Genomic DNA, 24302 nt, shown 5'->3' on the forward strand with positions numbered 1-24302 from the left:
TGCCCTCTAAAAGTCAAAGCCTTGCAATGGGTCTGAAGTAGGCGTGGATATCTTGGAGACTGAGACAGAGAGGTGAAAGAACATTCCTTCGTGTCAAAGGAGTTCTATGAACACGGATCCGGAACACTGTCATCTAGTTGCAAACATTTTTGACCTCTTCAGGAGAAAAGGGTTGCTCAGGTAAGCGGAAATCGTTTTCCTTATCCTCATTATTCACAAATATGGCTAGTTCAGCAAGTTAACTGATGCATGAAGTGCTTTGTTTGGATGACTTGGAAGGAGACAGCTCGTCGATTAATACTTGTGGAAAGATTGTGTTGGTGGTTATATGTAGCCTGTGTTTATACAATAATGTATTATATTTAACAGAGATTCATATTGGCCCTAAGGATTTTAGTTTTTAAATCTCACTGATAATTACAACTTCACAGTTACAGTTCTAAAATATAGTCTAATCATTTCCACCGTAATCCCCATTTTTTTCTTCCTTTTGAATGATTTGGATGTACTGGGTTCGTGCAAGAGGTTGAACTTCAACCAACTCTTGAGGGTTTTCAAATTACTTTCACCTGACTGATCCAGACCAGGCAACAGCATGCCTATCGCGGAGAGAGAGCCGCCGAAAGGCCGCAGGGAAAGCTACGTAAGAAACGCTTTTCGTTACATTTGATTTGGTTTCATACTGAGTGTAATGAAGGATAGTCCTTGCTATTTTACCATCAGTTATTCCTTAGTATCCTTTATCTCTGCCGGTATATTAAAATGAAGGCTTTATCTGCTTATAAGGTCAGAGACAAATATGTTATTCAGGTGGGTTGCAAAAGCAATAGCTTAATCGATATTCATTTATTGATTTATTGATTAGAATCCAGCATGTAGAATCACGGTGCTTTGATTTACTTCATTATTGTCATACTGTTGCTGTTTTGTAACATGGTTATTTGTGACTGGCAACATAACATTGCTGAAAGGCTATTTTAGGGAATTCGTTTTGTATAGTAATTGTATAGTCTACAAAATTATGTATTTATTGTTACAAATTTGGCTTGCTCTTTTTTTTATATTATATTTTTTTTATACATTTAGCGAGAGGGGATTTTCATAAGTGGATTACAGAACTAACGCACTGACTTTATCTTTGGAAAAAGTATGGAGCAACAAACAACCTCGTCAACCACTGCTAGTGTAACACATACAGGCGCTGTCCGTGGCGCTGAAAAGAGGATGGTTTTGAAACGCGAATATTTCTGTGTCCTCATGCTGACCGCTAGGGGCAAAAACTAGAGAATTGACAGGCTGGAAGTACTACACTTGTATTATCCCAAACGGAAACTATCAAAAAAAGTGATGCAGAATAAAATTAGACCATGTCACACTACCTACCAAAAGGAAATAGTTGTAAACCGTGATAGGCCTACAATGCACTCAAATTACTTTTCAAATTCTAAACCTATTACATGTAAAGGCCAATTTATCCAGGCTATTTTGTAGGAAGATACCAACTAAATCACCAAAGAAGATTCAGTCCCCGTGCATAATTGTAATAATAATAATTATAGCAACAGAGATACACATTCTGCGAATTGTGAGTAATCCCGCGGTGAAGTAATCCGAGAAGTCAAAAGGTTCTCAACAATGAACTTTTCCGTTGCCCGAGCAGTTTAGCAGCTACCAGAAAGTACACAGCAACATTGGTTTAGGTTATGATGAATATGAACGAAGCAGGTGCCCGCGGAGTGAAACTTCAGTTGCCCACTGGGGATCAATTAAGTAAGCCTAAATTCAATTGAATTCAGAACGATACGATTGTAATGTATCTCCCCGAGAGTGGCCATTTTCTTGGAGCAAATTCCAAGTTATAACATTACCAACCTATGCGTTCAATCATACCTGATTCACATTTGATGTAGGTAACCCACTCTCACAAGTTACATTGACCACAATGACAGACGGATTCCAACATATCGGACCCAACGAACAAATAATTAATCAACACACTAACTCCGTAAACATTTAATTTGCATTTTATTCAATATAAAATAACCTTAGCTGTTTTGATCAAAGGCATAATTTTCGTTTCCCACAGGACGCTGTAAAATTCATTCTCGACATGGCTTCAAGCGGTTTGAATGAATATTCTACTCAGGTTCTAAGAATGCAAGCTTTAAAGATAAACTTCAGGAAGCAAATAAGAGCTGTAATGCTCAGACTAATGAATAAATGCCTACAGACAGGACAACAGCTTCCTTACACTGATGAACACATGTTGTCCTTCTGATGTAAAAAAGGGCTTTATGAATAAATTGGATAGATTGATTAATTGCTTGATAGATGAGAGAGAAGAGAGAGAGAGAGAGAGAGAGAGAGAGAGTGAGAGAGTGATTGATTGATCTCCACAACACTAGGTCCTGCCCAGAGTGCCTGTCCCACCCTTGAAGCAGACCCTGGACATGTACCTGACCAGTATTAAACACCTGGTGAAGGAGGAACAGTACCAGAAGACTAAATCCATTGTGGAGAAGTTTGGAGAACCAGGAGGCACTGGAGAGCTGCTGCAGGAGAAGCTACTGGAGAAGAGCATCAACACACACAACTGGGTAAACTCCCTCCCTCGCTCAGACAAACTGGCATCCCAAATGGCATCCTATTGCCTAGATAGTGCACTACATTTAACCAGAGTCCATAGGGGTGTGGTCAGAGCTAGTGTGCACTAAAGGGAATAAGTTGGTGTTTGGGAGGCAGACAAGACCCTCTAGCAACTCTAAACATTCAAATCCATGGGTTTTCTGTTAGCAGTATTGGAGTAATGAGCGATCTATTGTCTCTCCATGCTAGGTTTGTACTGTATTGAAAACAGAAGCCAGATCTGGTGTGGGGTGGGAATATTCAGATCTGGTGTGGAGTGGAATGCACTTTACCCTTTTGCTCCCAGATGTGTAAAGCACGCAAAGGCAGTCTACCATCGATCTAGTGTATACTTCAACTGTTACGTGGAGTGAAAAAGGGGAACACAATTGCAGACTCAGACGAGGAGACTGGGATGAAGTAACTAAGGTATTTATTGAAACAGAAGGGGGAGATGGAGTGCAGGTCAGAGGAAGCTTGGGCGGGTTACTGGAAACCAGGTGCGGAGGTTGAGTTTGGAGCGAGAGGGGTTGAGAGAGGGTAAGCAGGTCCGGAGGCTGAGGCTGGAGCGAGAGGGGTTGAGACAGGGTAAGCAGGTGCGGAGGCTGAGGCTGGAGCGAGAGGGGTTGGCACAGGGTAAGCAGGTTCGGAGGCTGAGGCTGGAGCGAGAGGGGTTGAGACAGGGTAAGCAGGTCCGGAGGCTGAGGCTGGAGCGAGAGGGGTTGAGACAGGGTAAGTAGGTCCGGAGGGGAATCCAAGGGAGTAGTAGAGTGGGGAATCCAGGACAGAGTAGCAGGATGACGAGACGTGGGACTGGAGACAGGGACCAGAGTCAGAGCGGGCAGAACTGTAGCGGAGAGGAAAACAGCGTCAGGAAAGGAAAACAGGCACGACAGGACAACAGGATCTGAATAGTAACTAACGGCTAGAAACGTAGACCTATTATTTGGGTGTGAAGTATAGAAATCCTGTAAGAGGGACGGGTCCAGAATGTGATGTCAGGGCACCCAGCAGTGTCCCTTAGGCCTGTATCCCTCTCAGTCCACCAGGTACTGCCATCCACGACCCTGATGGTGCATGTCTCGAAGCTGCTGGACGGCAGGATGGTCATCAATGAGCCGAGGGGGTGGAGGAGCTGTGCAGGAGGAGACAGGGGACTGGAGCAGGCAGGTTTAGTCAGGGATACATGGAAGGTAGGATGGATCCTGAGAGAGGCTGGGAGTTTCAGGCTCACCGCAGAGGGGTTAATGACACGGTCAATTTCAAAGGGACCAATGAATCGGGGGGAAAGTTTCTTCAATGCCACCTTCAATGGCTGGTCCTTCGATGAGAGCCATACCTTTTGACCTGGGGTTTAGACTGGAGCGGAGGCCCGGCCACGGTTGGCTTGGGACTGGGTCAAGTCGGAGGCAAGAAGGGCAGCCTGGGCCTATCTCCAGGTACAGTGACAACGGCGCAGATGGTCCTGGACAGAGGGAACTGCAACCTCAACCTCTTGAGCAGGGAACAAGGGAAGTTGGTAAACCAGAGCACACTCAAAGGGTGACATACCCGATGAGGAGTTGGTGAGGGTGTTGTGAGCATATTCAACCCAGGGTAGCTGAGCTCTCCAGGGGGAAGGGTTAGCAGAAGTCATGCAGCATAGGGCAGTCTCCATCTCTTGGTTGGTCTGTTCAGTCTGGCCATTGGTCTGGGGGTGATATCCAGAAGAAAGCCTGACATTTATACCAAGAGTTCAACAGAAGGATCTCCATACCTGGGATGTAAACTGGGGTCCCTTGAAGTAAGACATTTTGGAAAATCTGTCAATAATGGTGAGGATTACGGAGTTACCATTAGATGGGGGAAGGCCAGTGAAAAAGTCCAGAGGGATGTGTGACAAGGGGTGACTGGGTATGGGAATAGGGTGGAGCAGACCGGAAGTGGGTTTTAGTGGATGTTTTGTTCCGGGCACAAACTGAACAGGCCGAGACAAAATCCAGGACATCTCTCTCTCCATGGTGGGCCACCAAAAGCACTGATGCAAAAAAGGTAAGGGTGACAGGTGAGGTGGGTAGAATGGCCCCACTGAAGAACAGAGCATTACACAATCTGGAACAAACAAAGCATTACAAGGACCATCAGCCGGCTGGTTTTGTTGAGCCTGGTGGATACGGGGCTCAATCTCCTAAGTGACGGCGGCAACCTTGCAGGTGGATGGCACAATGGCTTCTGGCTTGGTAGCCGTGTTGTCGGTGGTGAACTGGCGAGAGAGGGCATCAGGCATTAGTATTCTTCGAATCGGGGTGATAAGTGAGTGTGAAATTGAATCTACCTAAGGACAAGACCCACCTGACTTGTCGGGATTTCAGACGTTTGGCGGTCTGCATGTAGGACAGGTTGTTATGGTCAGTCCACACGATGAAGGGGGTTACAAAGCCCTCCAGCCAGTGACGCCATTCCTCCAGAGACATCTTATCGACATGAGTTCCCGGTTTCCAATGTCAAAATTCCCCTGCAGGTGAGAGCTTACGGGAAAAGAATGCACATGGGTGGACCTTCTGATCAGAGGGCAACGTTGAGACAGAACAGCACCTATCCCAGTGTCAGAGGAGTCCACCTCCACGATGAACTGGAGTCCTGGGTCTGGCTGAGTGAGGACCGACGCGGAGGTGAAGCGACACTTGATTTCCAGGAATGCTGTCTCAGGAGTCCAGTGGAACGGAGTGGAGGTGGTGGTGAGAGGTGCTGCCAGACGGCTGTAGTTGTGGGTTGAAACGTCTGTAAAATGTGCAAACCCCAGGAAAAGCTGTAGCTGGTTCAGGTTGGAGGGCGCAGGCCACTCTGTGACCGTGGTGAGGTCCATGCATAACTGTCCCTGTGCAGTAATATAACCCAGGAAAAGCTGTAGCTGGTTCAGGTTGGAGGGCGCAGGCCACTCTGTGACCGTGGTGAGGTCCATGCATAACTGTCGCTGTGCAGTGATATAACCCAGGAAAGACTCTAGCAGCATGGAACTCATATTTTTCAGCTTTAACTTGTTGATTGTAGGGGGCAGTATTTTGATGTTTGGATGAAAAACGTACCCAAATGAAACTGCCTATTTCTCAGGCCCAGAATCTAGAATATGCATATAATTGTCGGATTAGGATAGAAAACACTCCAAAGTTTCCTAAACTGTCAAAATATTGTCTGTGAGTATAACAGAACTGAAATTGCAGGCGAAAACTTGAGGAAAATCCAACCAGGTTGTGCTGTTTTTCCTGAAAGCTCCCTGTTCCATTGCATGCCTTCCCTCCATTTAAAGGGATATCAACCAGATTCCTTTTCCCATGGCTTCCACATGGTGTGAACAGTCTTTAGACATAGTTTTATTCTGAAAAATGAGCGAGAAAGATCCCATCGAGTCAGTGGATGGCTGGGTGCCAGCAGCGTTTTGCATGCGCCAACAGAGTGGAGCAGACATTTTCTCTCTCTCTTTTATTGAAGAAGGTACAGTCCGGTTGAAATATTATTGATCATTTATTGTAAAAACAACCTGAGGATTGATTATAAAAACGTTTGACGTGTTTCTACGAACTTTACGGATACTATTTGGAATTTTCATCTGCCTGGTTGTGACCGCTCGAGCCTGTGGATTTCTGACATAACGCACCAACCAAATGGAGGTATTTGGATATAAACAATAATCTTTATGGAACAAAAGGAACATTTATTGTGTAACTGGGAGTCTCGTGAGTGCAAACATCCGAAGATCATCAAAGGTAAACGATTCATTTTATTGCTTTTCTGACTTTCGTTACCAATCTACTTTGCTGCTAGCTGTTTGTAATGTTTTATCTGCTGAGAGAAATGTCCTTACATAAACGCTTGGTATGCTTTTGCCGAAAAGCTTTTTTGAAATCTGACAGGCAGATTAACAACAAGCTAAGCTGTGGTTTTCTATATTGCACTTTTGATTGAATGAAAATTAAATATTTTTAGTAATTTAATTTGAATTTGGCGCTCTGCAATTTAGCGGATGTTGACAAAAATGATTCCCGCTAACGGGATGGGTGCGTCAAGAATTTTAACAAAAAGCTTTTTCTCCAACAGCCGTTGAAGAACTTGGCGAAGGTGTTGCTGGTGAGCCTCAGGGTCCTTGGAAAAAAATCATGATGTCATCTAAATAGACAAAAACGAAACGTCCAATCACAACCCTCAGCACATCATTGACTAGGTTATGGAAAACAGCAGGGGCGTTAGTAAGACCAAAACGCATGACTAAATACTCAGTGACCCAGTTGTGTGTTGAATGCAGTCTTCCACTTTTCCCCCTCTCTTATGCGGACAAGGTGGTAGGCATTCCGGAGGTCAAGTTTGGTAAACACCGTGGCACCATGGAGGGTGGCAAAAGCAGAGCTGATGGGTGGCAAGGGGTACTTGTTCTTGTCCATCCTTCTTCTTCCCAAAGAACAACCCAGCACCCACCGAGGAGGAAGATGGCTTGATAAGTCCTGCAGCCAGAGAGGTTAAACAACCGGCTACTGGAGAGAGGAGCTCCAGGCTGGAGGTCAAGGGCGCAGTTGTACGGCCGATGCTTGCTGAACACAGAAGTTAGGTCATGATACTCGGGAGGAACTGATGACAGGTCCTGAGGTTCTGGAATGAACTGGGGCACAGACAAGGCAGGGGAAAGGGCAGAATATAAACAATTATAGTGACAAAATGAACTCCAAGTGGTTACCTTTCTGGCGAGTTGCTTGAGTAGCTTTAACCATGGATGGCCAAAAACCATGGGAGAGTAAGGACAGTCGATTATGTGGAAACTGATCTTTTCATGGTGATTTCCAGAGAGACGCAGGATGACAAGGATGGTTCTCTCCCAGACACGGGTGAGGAGCTATCCATTGAGAGCGTTGGCATCGAGGGGTGAATCGAGTGGATCCAGGCCCAACTGGGTAACAAAACCTTGGTCCAGGAAGCTCTCGTCGGCTCCCGAATCGATGAGAGCAGACAGGAAAAGCCTGGCTCTGCCACACAAGATTGCCTTCAAACAGGGGTCTGGGGGAAGATGGGCAGGCGATTTGTCTTAACAGTATATCTCCCACTAATGCCGAGCCCCCTCTTTTGCTGGATGCAGGGTTGGGTTCGGGATCTGGACGAGCCAGAGGATGGGATGCAGTCGGAGAAGGAGGACAAGGCACTGAAGCAGATGTTATGGGACATGCAACCGTACCTACCCTCTCCCTCTGATGCTCACGTAGACGGTTGTCGATGCAGATAGCGAGTTCATCAAGTCCGTCAGGCTCATCCGTGGACAACAACTCATCCATGAGGGTCTCAGTGAGCGCGTTCCAGAATGCTCCCTGAAGGGCCTCCTCATTCCAAGTGCTTTCAGCAACGAGGGTGCGGAACTCACTCGCCATCTCAGCAACACTATGGGGGCCTTAACGGAGGGACAGGAGTCTTTTAGCAGCATCCTTACCGCAGACCGATTGGTCGAATACTTTTTTCATCTCCTCTATGAATCTGGAGTAGGAGAAGCAGATGGGGGACTGTCTCTCCCACACCACCGTGTCCAAGGAAAGCTCTGCTCCACAGAGGCAGCTAATCAGAAAGGAAGTCTTGGCCCGTTGGCTAGAATAAGAGTAGGGCTGTTGCTAAAATACTAGTGAACGTAATACCAAAAAGGCTCTGCAGGCTCTGAGGTTGCCATCGTAACGCTCGGGAGTCAGAACAAACGGCTCTCGGAGCAGAGGAGAAGGACTTGGAACTGGTTGTGAGCTCTGGGCGAAGGGTCGGCCCTGTAGGTCAGACAGGCTCTGTGAAAACTCCTTGATGTGCTCCAGAAGGGTCTTCGGTGCTTGGTCATGTTGCTCGAGCAGGGCACCTTGGCCGGCGAGGAATTGGAGGAGAGTAGCAGAGGCTGCTGGGTTCATCTCTTTGGCCAGATTGTACTGTTATGTGGAGTGGAACAGGGGAACCCAAGAGCAGACTCAGACAAGGAGACTGGGATGAAGTAACCGAGGTAGGTATTGAAAAACAGGGGGAGATGTGCAGGTCAGGGGAAGCTCGGGCGACTTGCTGGAAACCAGGTGTGGAGACTGGAGAGAGAGGGGTTGGGACAGGGTAAGCAGGTACGGAGGCAGAGGCTGGAGCGAGAGGGGTTGAGACAGGGTAAGCAGGTCCGGAGGCAGAGGCTGGAGCAAGAGGGGTTGAGACAGGGTAAGCAGGTCCGGAGGCAGAGGCTGGAGCGAGAGGGGTTGAGACAGGGTAAGCAGGTCCGGAGGGGAATCCAAGGGAGCAGTAGAGTGGGGAATCCAGAGAGAGGGGTTGGGACAGGGTAGGCAGGTGCGGAGGGGAATCCAGGACAGAGTAGCAGGATGACGAGACGTTGGGCTTGAGACAGGGACCAGAGTCAGAGTGGGCAGAACTGCAGCGGAGAGGAAAACAGGAACAACAGGATCTGAATAGTAACTAACGACTAGAAACGTAGACTGTCTGAGCAGAGATTACGATCTGGCAGTGTGGAAGTGGCAGGACTGAGTATTTGTAGAGGTCTTGATTATGGAACAGGTTGCAGCTGGTGGGGATCTACTCTGACTCCAGCACACCTGTCTCCAACCACACAATCACACAGAGAGAGAGAGGGGGAGAGAGTACTGGGGGAGTGGCGGCAGATCAAGGAGACGCATGATGAGCAGTAGAGCGCGTTGCAGGAGCATATGGGACATCAACGTAACTTAAGGGTGATACATTGTAGACCACAAGTAGAAGTGAACATTAAAGTTGCGACACAGTCCACACCTCCCGGGTGGCGCAGTGTTTAAGGGCGCTGCACTGCAGCGCCAGCTGTGCCACCAGAGACTCTGGGTTCGTGCCCAGGCTTTGTCGCAACCAGCCGCGACCGGGAGGTCCGTGGGGCGACGCACAATTTGCCCCGTGTTGTCCGAGTGAGGAAGGGTTTGGCCGGTAGGCATATCCTTGTCTCACCGCGCACCAGCGGGCCGGGCGCAGTGCACGCTAACCAAGGTTGCCAGGTGCACAGTGTTTCCTCCGACACATTGGTGCGCCTGGCTTCCGGGTTGGATGCGCGCTGTGTTAAGAAGCAGTGCGGCTTGGTTGGGTTGTGTATCGGAGGACGCATGACTTTCAACCTTCGTCTCTCCCGAGCCCGTACGTGAGTTGTAGCGATGAGACAAGATAGGAGCTACTAAACAATTGGATACCACAAAATTGGGGAGAAAAAGGGGTAAAAATAAAAACAAAAAAAGTTGTGACACAGTACATCAGGATAACAGAACAGTGTGTCGGTAACAGAAGGCTAAACAATTTCCTTTTATTGCCCATCGGAGACCTGCCCATTCAGACTGTCCTTTTAAAACCCATCGACTGTCCTTTTAAAAGCCATTGGAGACCTGTCCATACATACCGTCCTTTTAAAACCCATCGACTGTCCTTTTATAGCCCATTGGAGACCTGTCCATACAGACTGTCCTTTTATAGCCCATCGGAGACCTGTCCATACAGACTGTCCTTTTAAAACCCATCGACTGTCCTTTTAAAACCCATTGGAGATCTGCCCATACAGAGTCTCCACACGGTGATCAAAAACACAATCAACACCATAAATGGCCCAATAGACTTGGACCATCAATAACAGTTGGCATTGGAAGGAGGAAAGAACTGAAGCTAACAAAAAGGTGGGGAAATAACTTAAACTGTGGATCAATCAGACATGCCACTTGGCGTCTGCAAGACCCATCCATCACCAGCCACTCAGATGACCAGTCAGTCCTGAATTAAAGCAGTGAACTGATATCTATCAAACTCCCGCTCCTGCTCCACATGATGATAATCAGTGTGAACACGGTATTTTTCCCTCTCTCTCTCTCTCTCTCTCTCTCTCTCTCTCTCTCTCTCTCTCTCTCTCTCTCTCTCTCTCTCTGTCTGTCTCTCTCTCTCTCTCTCTCTCTCAGGTATATGACTACTGGCTTGACGATATGTATTTGAATCAGAGATTGGCCCTACCAGTCAACTCCAATCCTGCCATGGTCTTCCCAAAACAAGACTTTAGAGATCACAAAGACTCACTCAAGTATGTACAGTACACTTGGTGTCCAAAATACACTTCATAAAATACACAACATGAAATACATTTCATATATTCATAAAATACACAACATGAAATACATTTCATATATTCATAAAATACATTTCATATAATACGTTTTATAAAATACCATGCCATAATCATAACAAAGTCCTTCCTGAATGTGAAATAGCAACTACACGGTAATGAGGGTGCTTCCTTCTATGGGTGGCTGATGATGCAGTCATTTTCTCAATCGGATTAGTGCCGGTTGAATGATCACACATTGAATTACACTTGACAAGAGGGAGTAATGTACATAGTAATCTCTGCACCCAAAAGCAAACAGCTATTCAATGACCAGAGACTATGTACATGAACGAGGAGGAGATTGATGACTGTATACTCATGACAAATGGTGACTCTCTACCGGTACCCCCTGTATATAGCCTACACATTGACTCTGTACCGGTACCCCCTGTATATAGCCTCCACATTGACTCTGTACCCCTGTATATAGCCTCCACCCCTGTATATAGCCTCCACATTGACTCTGTACCGGTACCCCCTGTATATAGCCTCCACATTGACTCTGTACAGGGACCCCCTGTATATAGCCTCCACATTGACTCTGTAACGGTACCCCCTGTATATAGCCTCCACATTGACTCTGTACCAGTACCCCCTGTATATAGCCTACACATTGACTCTGTACCGGTACCCCCTGTATATAGCCTCCACATTGACTCTGTACCGGTACCCCCTGTATATAGCCTCCACATTGACTCTGTACCGGTACCCCCTGTATATAGCCTCCACATTGACTCTGTACAGGGACCCCTGTATATAGCCTCCACATTGACTCTGTACCGGTATCCCCTGTATATAGCCTCCACATTGACTCTGTACCGGTCCCCCCTGTATATAGCCTCCACATTGACTCTGTACCGGTACCCCCTGTATATAGCCTCCACATTGACTCTGTACCGGTACCACCTGCATATAGCCTCCACATTGACTCTGTACTGGTACCCCCTGTATATAGCCTACACATTGACTCTGTACCGATACCCCCCTGTATATAGCCTCCACATTGACTCTGTACCGGTACCCCCTGTATATAGCCTCCACATTGACTCTGTACCGGTACCCCCTGTATATAGCCTACACATTGACTCTGTACCGGTACCCCTGTATATAGCCTCCACATTGACTCTGTACCGGTACCCCCTGTATATAGCCTCCACATTGACTCTGTACCGGTACCACCTGCATATAGCCTCCACATTGACTCTGTACTGGTACCCCCTGTATATAGCCTCCACATTTACTCTGTACCGGTACCCCCTGTATATAGCCTCCACATTGACTCTGTACCGGTACCCCCTGTATATAGCCTCCACATTTACTCTGTACCGGTACCCCCTGTATATAGCCTCCACATTGACTCTGTACCGGTACCCCCTGTATATAGCCTCCACATTGACTCTCTACCGGTACCCCCTGTATATAGCCTCCACATTGACTCTGTACCGGTAACCCCTGTATATAGCCTCCACATTTACTCTGTACCGGTACCCCCTGTATATAGCCTCCACATTTACTCTGTACCGGTACCCCCTGTATATAGCCTCCACATTGACTCTGTACCCCCTGGTACCCCCTGTATATAGCCTCCACATTGACTCTGTACCGGTACCCCTGTATATAGCCTCCACATTGACTCTGTACCGGTACCCCCTGTATATAGCCTCCACATTTACTCTGTACCGGTACCCCTTGTATATAGCCTCCACATTGACTCTGTACCGGTACCCCTTTATATAGCCTCCACATTGACTCTGTACCGGTACCCCCTGTATATAGCCTCCACATTTACTCTGCACCTGTACCCCCTGTATATAGCCTCCACATTGACTCTGTACTGGTACCCCCTGTATATAGCCTCCACATTGACTCTGTACTGGTACCCCCTGTATATAGTCTCCACATTGACTCTGTACCGGTACCCCCCTGTATATAGTCTCCACATTGACTCTGTATTCGGCGTGTGTGATCAAATACATTTTGATTTGATAATTTGAACTTCACGATAGAGGAAGGTTGATCAGATCAGTCACTTATTTCCTTCGTGTTGTATTTTTCTAATCGCGAATCCCTCCACAACTAGAAACTGTCCAACTATATAATGGTAAATACAACATACGGAGTATATATATATATACATATATACAGTTATACAGTTATACTGCCACATGCAATGGCGCTGGTGTAATGCAATACATGGCTGCTATGCTTTCTACCCTGTACTGTAAAACCACACTTGGTGAGAGATTTACACCAGTGTTTTCAGCACAAACCAGATCTCCATCAGATTTACAGGCAGCAGTACATGGAAGGGGATAGTCCATCCTGACTCATCTCTTCTCTATATCGCTGCCTCTCTTTATTAAATGAGCTGTGGTCTGCCAGCCTGCCGGACAATGCTACACACACACACACACACGCTCACGCACGCATGCACATGCACACGCACACACACACACACACACACACACACACACACACACACACACACACACACACACACACACACACACACACACACACACACACACACACACACACACACACACACACACACATCCAGAACCAGACTGTACACTGTAACTCACCGTCAGGTTTTGTCAGCTCGTGGGTGAGGTAAGTGAATTCTTTCAGGACCTTCAGAACAGCCTCCTAATAGACCGACAGAGACTCTAATTAGATTGGTAGTGACAGATCCAAGCAGTCCACTGAGACTGGTTGACTGCCTAGTTGGCTGTCCTCCTCCTCCTCCCCATTCTCAGCCTCCATATACAGGGGTGTGGTGGTGTGTGTGTTGGGGTTTATTAGTGTTTGTGTGTGTGTGTGTGTTTGGGGGGGTATTAGTGTGTGTGTGTATATATATATGTGTGTGTGTGTGTGTGTGTGTGCGTGCAGCTTGTAACTGCCTGTAACTGCTTGTAACTGCCTGTAACAGCCTGTAACTGCCTGTAACAGCCTGTAACTGCCTGTAACTGCCTGTAACTGCCTGTAACAGCTTGTAACAGCCTGTAACAGCCTCTCACAGCTTGTAACTGCCTGTAACAGCTTGTAACTGCCTGTAACAGCTTGTAACTGCCTGTAACAGCCTGTAACTGCCTGTAACTGCCTGTAACTGCCTGTAACAGCCTGTAACTGCCTGTAACAGCTTGTAACTGCCTGTAACAGCCTGTAACTGCCTGTAACAGCCTGTAACTGCCTGTAACAGCTTGTAACAGCCTGTAACAGCCTATAACTGCCTGTAACTGCCTGTAACAGCCTGTAACTGCCCGTAACTGCCTGTAACTGCCTGTAACTGCCTGTAACTGCCTGTAACTGCCTGTAACAGCCTGTAACTGCCCGTAACTGCCCGTAACTGCCCGTAACTGCCCGTAACAGCCTGTAACTGCCTGTAACAGCTTGTAACAGCCTGTAACAGCCTATAACTGCCTGTAACTGCCTGTAACAGCCTGTAACTGCCCGTAACTGCCCGTAACTGCCCGTAACTGCCTGTAACTGCCTGTAACTGCCTGTAACTGCCTGTAACTGCCCGTAACTGCCTGTAACTGCCCGTAACTGCCTGTAACTGCCTGTAACTGCCTGTAACTGCCTGTAACTGCCTGTAACTGCCTGTAACTGCCTGTAACTGCCTGTAACTGCCTGTAACTGCCTGTAACAGCTTGTAACTGCCTGTAACTGCCTGTAACAGCCTGTAACTGCCTGTAACAGCCTGTAACTGCCTGTAACTGCCTGTAACTGCCTGTAACAGCTTGTAACAGCCTGTAACAGCCTCTCACAGCTTGTAACTGCCCGTAACTGCCTGTAACCGCCTGTAACAGCCTGTAACTGCCCGTAACTGCCTGTAACAGCCTGTAACAGCCTGTAACTGCCTGTAACAGCTTGTAACTGATTGAACAGCCTGTAACTGCCTGTAACAGCCTGTAACTGCCTGTAACTGCCTGTAACTGCCTGTAACTGCCTGTAACTGCCTGTAACTGCCTGTAACAGCTTGTAACTGCCTGTAACTGCCTGTAACTGCCTGTAACTGCCTGTAACTGCCTGTAACAGCCTGTAACTGCCTGTAACAGCCTGTAACAGCTTGTAACAGCCTGTAACAGCTTGTAACAGCCTGTAACAGCCTGTAACTGCCTGTAACTGCCTGTAACAGCTTGTAACAGCTTGTAACTGCCTGTAACTGCCTGTAAAGACAATATCCATATGCAGAACAATTGTATAGTTGCAATTCAGTAACACACACAAGGCAAAGTGGTTGAAGAAGACTATCATTGTACAATACTCTCCGTTGAAGAATGGATACCAATAATTAAATGGCTGGACTGTTGCATATACAGTATGACTAGGTCCCTTCTAAATGACTGGACTGTTGCATATACAGTATGACTAGGTCCCTTCTAAATGACTGGACTGTTGCATATACAGTATGACTAGGTCCCTTCTAAATGACTGGACTGTTGCATATCCAGTATGACTAGGTCCCTTCTAAATGACTGGACTGTTGCATATACAGTATGACTAGGTCCCTTCTAAATGACTGGACTGTTGCATATACAGTATGACTAGGTCCCTTCTAAATGACTGGACTGTTGCATATACAGAATGACTTGGTCCCTTCAAAATGATGTTTTCTCTGTGTCTTTCTATCTTCCACCTTCTCAGATTCGCTGCTCACCTCATCACAGGAGTTCTGGAGTATAAGAAACATATTGACACGTGAGTTCTGTGTGTCCAGTTTACAACGCTCCTCTCCCTCCTCCCTCTCCCTCCCCACCCCTCCCCTCCCTTCCTCCTCTCCTCTCCTCTCCTCTCCTCCTCCCTCCCCCTCCCTCTCTCCTCTCCTCTCTCCTCTCCTCTCCTCTCCTCTCCCCTCTCCTCCTCCTCTCCTCTCCTCTCTCCTCTCCTCTCCTCTCCCCTCCCCCCTCCTTCTCTTCTCTTCTCTTCTCCTCCCCTCTCCTCTCCTCTCCTCTCCTCTCCTATCCTCTCTTCTCTTTTCTTCTCCTCTCCTGGTCTCTCCCATTAGAGTATTGTAGAATAATATTATAAAGATTGTCAAATATTAAAGTCAAAATAAACAGAATATATAATATAAGACTGGATAAAGTGTCCCTGTAAAGCAGCTGAGGTTGTCCCAGGTGATCTGAGTCTGTGTCTGTGTGTCTCTGGGGCCCTGCCTCCTGACAGACGGGCGTTGCCCGTGGACTTTTCTCGGGGCCAGCTGGCTGGGACCCCTCTGTGTATGAAGCAGTACTACCGTCTCTTCAACACATACCGTCTGCCCGGCCTCAAGAGGGACACCCTCGTCATCCACGAGACTGGGTCCACCGAGCAGGAGCACATCATCGTTGCATGCAAGAACCAGGTCAGAGAGAGACTAAGGTTCCGTTTCAAACTGCATTATTAATCTCCCTATTCCTAGTCCTATAGGTCCTGGTCATAAGTGGTGCACTATATAGGGAATAGGGTGGCATTGGGCTCTGGTCAAAAGTGGTGCACTATATAGGGAATAGGGTGGCATTGGGCTCTGGTCAAAAGTGGTGCACTATATAGGGAATAGGGTGGCATTGGGCTCTGGTCAAAAGTGGTGCACTATATAGGGAATAGGGTGGCATTGGGCTCTGGTCAAAAGTAGTGCACTATATATAGGGAATAGGGTGCCATAGGGCTCTGATCTAAAGTAGTGCACTATATAGGGAATATGTTGCCATAGGGCTCTGGTCTAAAGTAGCGCACTATATAGGTAGCCATTTTTTTCTCAATAAATCACAGAAATAAATATAATACATTGTATCTCTATGGACGCCAATAACACTTACAGTGATCTCAGTTATCACTACTGAACGGCTACAAATATTGTCCACATTTACAAGGCAAGTGGTCACCTCAAATATAACAGCTAGCGACATTCCAAAACATTGTGTGTCAACATTGACAAGACAAGAGATATTAGTGTTATAACTTTATTAAAGTATAACTTTATTGAAATATAACTTTATTGAAATATAACTTTATTAAAGCATAACTTTATTAGTGTTATAACTTTATTAAAGTATAACTTTATTAGTGTTATAACTTTATTAAAATATAACTTTATTAAAATATAACTTTATTAGTGTTATAACTTTATTAAAGTATAACTTTATTAGTGTTATAACTTTATTAAAATATAACTTTATTAAAATATAACTTTATTAGTGTTATAACTTTATTAAAATATAACTTTATTAGTGTTATAACTTTATTAAAATATAACTTTATTAAAGTATAACTTTATTTCGTTGGTGTGTTTAGTGTCTGTTGAGGTTTAGGATTCCCAGGAGTCAGTGTTGTAAATAACTTCCACTTCCTGGTAATCCTCCCCAAGGCCGTGTCATATATGGTAAAGTTCAAAGGTCATAGAGAGAAAACGGTTGAAACGTCGACATAAACAACAGACAATGCATAGGTCACAGACGGAATCCTAAACAAACAACCAGTTGACGGTTAACACTGTGTCCCAGTCTGGAGTTATCTTTTACAATGAATCTCACTTCCCGTCGCACGAACGCATTACGAAATATCTCACAAAGGGGAAAAGGGAGACGGGAGGAGGAGGAGGGGAGAGTATTTCGTACCTGGAGATGGTTCCAGGCACTATCAATCAGGGACACATATTAAGGAGCCATCCATGTGGAGAAACAGACGAGTAACTAAATTACTGCTGATTGAATTTGTCTGAGAGCCTCCTTGAGTCACAAGGACAATTGATCGCGGCGTAGGATTCACGTTTTCAAACCGTGTGCCAAAATGGCATCCTATTCCCTATGTAGTGCACTACATTTGACCAGGGTTCTTGTTAAAAAAAAGTAGTGCACTACATAGGGAGTAGGGTGGCATTTGGGACAGACAGTTCAAGCAGGCGCTGGTGGTACATCGTTAACCTCTGCTTCTCTTACTTTGCCTTCATTAGTCAGCAGCCTATTGGGGTCTAATGACTGATGTGTTTGCATTGGCAGGTTTGAGCTTTTTAACAGCCTATTGGCCCAACGTGTCTGATTGAGTGATACATTGAATTGCTCCTTGGAGAAACAGCTTTATAGATTTTTGTAATGCCAGTAATCTATTCTGAGGTGTTATGATAAAGCATATCTTATAGTCTTTTTTGTTGTTGTTGTTGCTCCCTTGGAAATACATTTTAATCAGATGTATGTTTTAATCTGTGATATTCTACGTGGAAATACCACCACATTTGTTCAATGTCCACGACAAAATTTCTGTTTGGGAGCAAAAAAACAAACATCCGCCAAAAAAAATCCAATCTTATTTTCTAAAAATGATTTGTCTTCTTCTCAGTTCTTTGTGATGGACCTAGTGGTAAAGGAGAAAACACTGAGAGAAATGGACATCTTAAGCCAACTGGAGAAGATCGTAAAGATGGCAGAGAACGCAGAGGAGAGACAGCCTCCTTTTGGTCTGCTGACGTCTGATGGAAGAACAGAATGGGCCCAGGCTAGAGACGTGCTCATTAAAGGTTTCACTTCCAAAATATCTTATTGTCTACATTTTAATATCATAACTATAATAATAAGACTAATATCAAATAATAATTTAAATCATTGTAATAATTCAAAATAAACCAGGGGAAGACTATGAAAACAAATATATTTGCATAAACTGACCTGGTCTGCCTGTCTCCCTCCCTCCCTCCCTCCCTCCCTCCCTCCCTCCCCTAGATTCAGTTAACAGAGAGTCGTTGGCTGTGATCGAGAAGTGTCTGTGCGTGGTATGTCTAGACGACCCCAGTGGGATGGAGGTTGGGGATACCAGCCGAGCCCTGCTGATGCTCCATGGAGGAGGCCATGAGAAGATGGGGGCAAACCGCTGGTATGACAAGCCAATGCAGGTAGGGCGATGCCAACCCTGGACCCTTATACATCAAGTGTCTCGGTGTAGGAGCGCTGATCTAGGATCAGTTTAGCATTTTAGATAATAAAGAATAAGATGATATGGACAAAGTGTGTGTGTGTGTGGGGGGGTCTGATCCTAGATCAGTACAATACAGGTCCTGAGGCCATGGAATGGAATATGTTTGTTTCAGTTTGTTGTAGGGGAGGACGGAGTCTGCGGCACGGTGTGCGAGCATTCACCCTTCGAGGGAATAGTTCTCGTGGCGTGTACCGAATACTTGATGAAATTCATGTAAGCAAACTTGCCTAACTAATTTACATGTATGTGTCCATATGGACAGGGTTAAATCTGATTAGGTGGAGTTGACGACTGGTGTCCCCCAAGGTTCTATTCCAGGTCCTGTGCTTTTACATCTGAGAGTTCATATTTACTCACCAAACACGCAAAGTACTTCATTACATACAACATAGTTAACGGCCAGTTTATTACGTTAAATCTTAAATCAGATATTTAACATTTATTTTACGCATGAGACACATGAAGTAGTTAATGTTTTGCAGTGTAGTTCACAACTAACATATTATTAGAGGTCAGTGATGAAGCAATATTATGTTAATGAATAACAAATTATAATAATAATGAAACACTAATCTAAGGAAGTCATGTGATCGTGCTCTCTCCACAGGACAGGAAGTCCCTCCAAGACAGGGAGGGCCACCAGCGTGTCGGAGCTTCCTGCTCCTCGCAGACTGCTCTGGAAGACCACGCCCCACATCCAGGGCCTCCTGAAGGCCTCTGCTGAGAGACTGCAGAGGCAAGACACACACATGTGCATGCATGATTGCACACATACACACATGGACACACGCACACATGCATGGAAACACACACACACACACACACACACACATATATAAGCTGTTTTTTTACCGTTTTAATGAAAGAAAATCACAGTAAGTTACTTAAAAGTGTTACCCAGAAAGGATTTGACATGGATATAAAAAACAGAGGCATTAGGAACTTTAACATATATATTCCTTCTCCTCAGGCTGGTTAGAGATCTGGACATGGATGTACACAAGTTTGAGGTCTATGGAAAAGAATTCATCAAGAAGCAGAAGATGAGCCCAGATGCGTACATACAGGTGTCTCTACAACTGGCATTTTACAGGTGTTGTACACCTTTAACTCTTGTTACTACCCATCCCGGATCCGGGAGCGTAATCATCAACTGACACTAATTAGCATAACGCAACGGACATGAATTATACTAGAAAATATTCATATTCATGAAATCACAAGTGAAATATATTGAATCACAGCTTAGCCTTTTGTTAATCACCCTGTCATCTCAGATTTTGAAAATATGCTTTACAGCCAAAGCAAGACAAGCATTTGTGTAAGTTTATCGATAGCCTAGCATAGCATTATACCTAGCTAGCAGCAGGCAACCTGGTCACGAAAATTAGAAAAGCAATCAAATTAAATCATTTACCTTTGATGAGCTTCGGATGTTTTCACTCACAAGACTCCCAGTTAGAGATAGCAAATGTTTTTGTAGGCGAAATAGCTCCTTTTGTTCTTCACGTTTGGCTGAGAAATCAAACATAAATTGCGGTCACGACAACGCCGAAAAATATTCCAAATTCGCTCCATAATATCGACAGAAACATGGCAAACGTTGTTTATAATCAATCCTCAAGGTGTTTTTCAAATATCTATTCGATAATATATCAACCGGGTGGCTTCTTAGTAGGAAAGAGAGAAACAATGGCCGCATTTGTCCTTTACGCACAAAACACTCTGAGAGACTTCAGCTGACCACTGACGCAATGTTGACGTTCAGGCTCATTTTTCAAAATAAAAGCCTGAAACTATGTATTGTGACACTAGACACATCAGGGAAGCCATAGAAAAAGGAATCTGGTTGATATCCCATTCACTGCTCAATGGGGACGCATAGGAACGCAGAGCTTTCTAAATAAGAGTCACTTCCTGATTGGATTTTTCTCAGGCTTTCGCCTGCAATATCAGTTCTGTTATACTCACAGACAATATTGTTACAGTTTTGGAAACTTTAGAGTGTTTTCTACCCTAAGCCATCAATTATATGCATATTCTAGCATCTTGTCCTGACAAAATAGCCCATTTACTTTGGGGATGTTATTTCTGCAAAAATGAAAATAGTGCCCCCGAGATTCAAGAGGTTAGAACGTTCTCTAAAAGGACATGTTATTGGTTGTTTTAATCCTGTTGCAACACATTTTTCATTTGATTACATTCTTTACTACTTAATAACAGTCATTTTAATGTAACAAAAAAACTAAGAAAGAAACTATTTTCCTTTGTTCGCACATGAAGTGAATTATGCCTCCATTGACATACAGTAGCGATATTTATTTTGCTTTGTGATTTCCCAGATGCAATGGACGGCTGGTGTCCACTTATGAGAGTGCTTCTATCCGTCGTTTCCATGAGGGCCGGGTGGACAACATACGCTCAGCGACCCCCGAGACTCTGGCCTTTGTGAAGGCCATGACGGATGAGAAGGCATCTCTCTCTGTGAGTCATTTTTCTTACTTAGCTCCCCATTATGGGCTTCTCCCATAATGCTGTTCATCGTGTCCTCTTCTCCCATAATGCTGTTCATCGTGTCCTCTTCTCCCATAATGCTGTTCATCCTGTCCTCTTCTCCCATAATGCTGTTCATCCTGTCCTCTTCTCCCATAATGCTGTTCATCCTGTCCTCTTCTCCCATAATGCTGTTCATCGTGACCTCTTCTCCCATAATGCTGTTCATCGTGTCCTCTTCTCCCATAATGCTGTTCATCGTGTCCTCTTCTCCCATAATGCTGTTCATCGTGTCCTCTTCTCCCATAATGCTGTTCATCGTGTCCTCTTCTCCCATAATGCTGTTCATCGTGTCCTCTTCTCCCATAATGCTGTTCATCGTGTCCTCTTCTCCCATAATGCTGTTCATCGTGTCCTCTTCTCCCATAATGCTGTTCATCGTGTCCTCTTCTCCCATAATGCTGTTCATCGTGTCCTCTTCTCCCATAATGCTGTTCATCATGTCCTCTTAGTTTTTTTATATTGCTTTTCTGCAATTTTCACAAGTATGTGGTACATTTCCACAACTCTTAGTAGAAAACTCAAAACAGATCGTTGAAAAGGCTTTTGTTTCAAACCTCTAAAGCACATTTCCAATGAACTAAGTACAACACACAAAATCCTAGTCATTTTTTAACCAAACTTAATCAGTGTTTCATCTAGAAAGACATATTTCACATTGCAATACACATTCCTATAAAGTAAGTGCTTTTCACAATGCTCACATTACGTTTTGATATGATTCTCTTCTCTGTTGTTAAAATACATTTTACTTAATCCAACTTCTCTTAATTGATGATCACTTAACGGTTTGGTAAAACCTATAGATAAAAGTGGTTTGTCTTCTACAGATTTTGAGGAATACAACAAAAATGTATGTCTGTAAAGTAGAAACATACAAAGTATGGTATACTCCAATGTACTACTATAATGATAACTATTAAGATTTTTATTTCACATTAAATAAAAATAAAAAATACAAATTCAAATCTGATATTGACGAGATCAGAGCTATACTGTATGTAACAAATCAAATCCAAGTTGGTCGCCTACGCGGATTAGGAGATTGTCACGTTCTGACCTTAGTTCCTTTTTTATGTCTTTGTGTTAGGTTGGTCAGGGCGTGAGTTGGGGTGGGTAGTCTCGGTTCTTTTTTCTATGTTGTTATATTTCTATGTGTTTGGCCTAGTATGGTTCTCAATCAGAGGCAGGTGTCGTTCGTTGTCTCTGATTGAGAATCATACTTAGGTAGCCTGTTTTCCCCATGTTGGTTGTGGGTGTTTAATTTCTGTTTAGTGTCTGGTTCACCTGGCAGAACTGTTTTGTTTCCTCTTCGTTGTTATTTTGTGTAGTGTTCAGTTTTCCTATTAATTAAAATATTACAAACACTTACCACACTGCATTTTGGGTCCTCCTCTCCTTCCACCAACGAGAATCGTTACAGAGATTTTACAGCAGCTGCAGTGAAATGCTTATGTTTCTCGATCCAACAGCGCAGTAATATCTATCAACACAATAGCAATACACGCATAATCCAGAAAGTCAAAAACAATAATAAATATATCCCTGATACAGTAAACATGTATCCTAAAGGAAGTTACTGTGGTAGTTTTCTAACACCCTAATATATGCCATGTACATAGCAGAGACACTTTTATCCAACGTGGCAACAGTCCACATAGTTTTGGTATGTGAATCCAGTGGGAATTGAATCCACAACTCTGGTGTTGCTAGTGCCATGCTCTTCTGAACTGAGCCACGAACAGGACCACCACAATACAATACTGTAAATAACAATACACGATTACAATACAATACTGTAAAATACAATACACGATTACAATAAAATACTGTAAATTACAATACACAATTACAATAAAATACTGTAAAATTCAATACACAATTACAATAAAATACTGTAAAATACAATACACGATTACAATACAATACTGTAAAATACAATACACGATTACAATACAATACTGTAAAATGCAATACATGATTACAATACAATACTATAATATACAATATACGATTACAATACAATACTGTAAAATGCAATACACGATTACAATACAATACTGTAAAATACAATACATGATTACAATACAATACTGTAAAATACAATACACGATTACAATACAATACTGTAAAATGCAATACACGATTACAATAAAATACTGTAAAATACAATACACGATTACAATACAGATTGGAAGGTGTATGATTGTCATCCCCATGAGCGTACTACCTTCCTTCAGGATTGGATTCGCCAAGAGTTCCCCCCCCCCCCAGGTGCAGGAACGATGAGGATATTTACATACGGTTTCTATGACAACCTGCGGCCAAATGCTCAAGACAGGCTTGAATGCAAACAAACTAGTGCCTGCTTAAACAATGGATTACATTGTGAAAGGTGTCTTCAATGATCACACACATGGGGCAGAAATGACATTCAGTCCATTTTAATGGGTAGTTCCAAGTGTATAGACTGATGTGAAAACAGTGTATTGTACTGTAATTGACAGTACTGTGACATACTACATTAAAATGTCAATTTTTGAAACATGTATCTAACATTTATTTTGGATTTAATTGGTTGATAAATGAGCTACATAGAGAAGGTATATATCATTGGGTATTAAAACCAACATACTCATTTTATTTCACAGTAAACTTAGATTTTTTTGGATGAATGGTTCTGTGGTGAAAAAATGTCTGCGAACAAAATTAATGAACAATGAAAAGGGTTTGAATGTAAGACTGGCTGTGGTCGGAAAATTCACCACACCCCTTTCAAGTTAGTGTTAGTTTGGCTATTTCAGCCATACCCGTTGCTGACAGGTGTCTAAAATTGAGCACACAGCCATGCAATCTCCATAGACAAACATTTGAATGGCCTTACTGAGGAGCTCAGGTGACTTTCAACACAGCACCGTCATAGGATGCCACCTTTCCAACAAGTCAGTTTGTCAAATTTCTGCCCTGCTAGAGCTGCCCCGGTCACCTGTAAGGGCTGTTATTGTGAAGTGGAAATGTCCAAGAGCAA

The 24302-nt window shown here is 44.4% G+C and overlaps 1 protein-coding gene across 1 annotated transcript in view; it reads left to right on the plus strand.

Annotated features, from left to right (window-relative positions):
• The first annotated feature begins 595 nt into the window (after nt 1–595).
• Nucleotides 596–24302, plus strand: part of LOC135525100 (choline O-acetyltransferase-like) — a 27822-nt gene continuing 4115 nt past the window's right edge. The window contains exons 1-11 of the mRNA XM_064952852.1: nt 596–643; nt 2406–2597; nt 10566–10684; nt 15419–15472; nt 15941–16118; nt 18089–18266; nt 18469–18638; nt 18834–18934; nt 19329–19457; nt 19692–19814; nt 21064–21205. Coding sequence (XP_064808924.1) covers nt 596–643; nt 2406–2597; nt 10566–10684; nt 15419–15472; nt 15941–16118; nt 18089–18266; nt 18469–18638; nt 18834–18934; nt 19329–19457; nt 19692–19814; nt 21064–21205 — 1434 coding nt within the window. The remainder of the gene's footprint in view (nt 644–2405; nt 2598–10565; nt 10685–15418; nt 15473–15940; nt 16119–18088; nt 18267–18468; nt 18639–18833; nt 18935–19328; nt 19458–19691; nt 19815–21063; nt 21206–24302) is intronic.

The sequence above is a fragment of the Oncorhynchus masou genome, chromosome 31 (genome assembly GCF_036934945.1).
Source record: "Oncorhynchus masou masou isolate Uvic2021 chromosome 31, UVic_Omas_1.1, whole genome shotgun sequence".
Classification (NCBI taxonomy): Eukaryota; Metazoa; Chordata; class Actinopteri; order Salmoniformes; family Salmonidae; genus Oncorhynchus; species Oncorhynchus masou.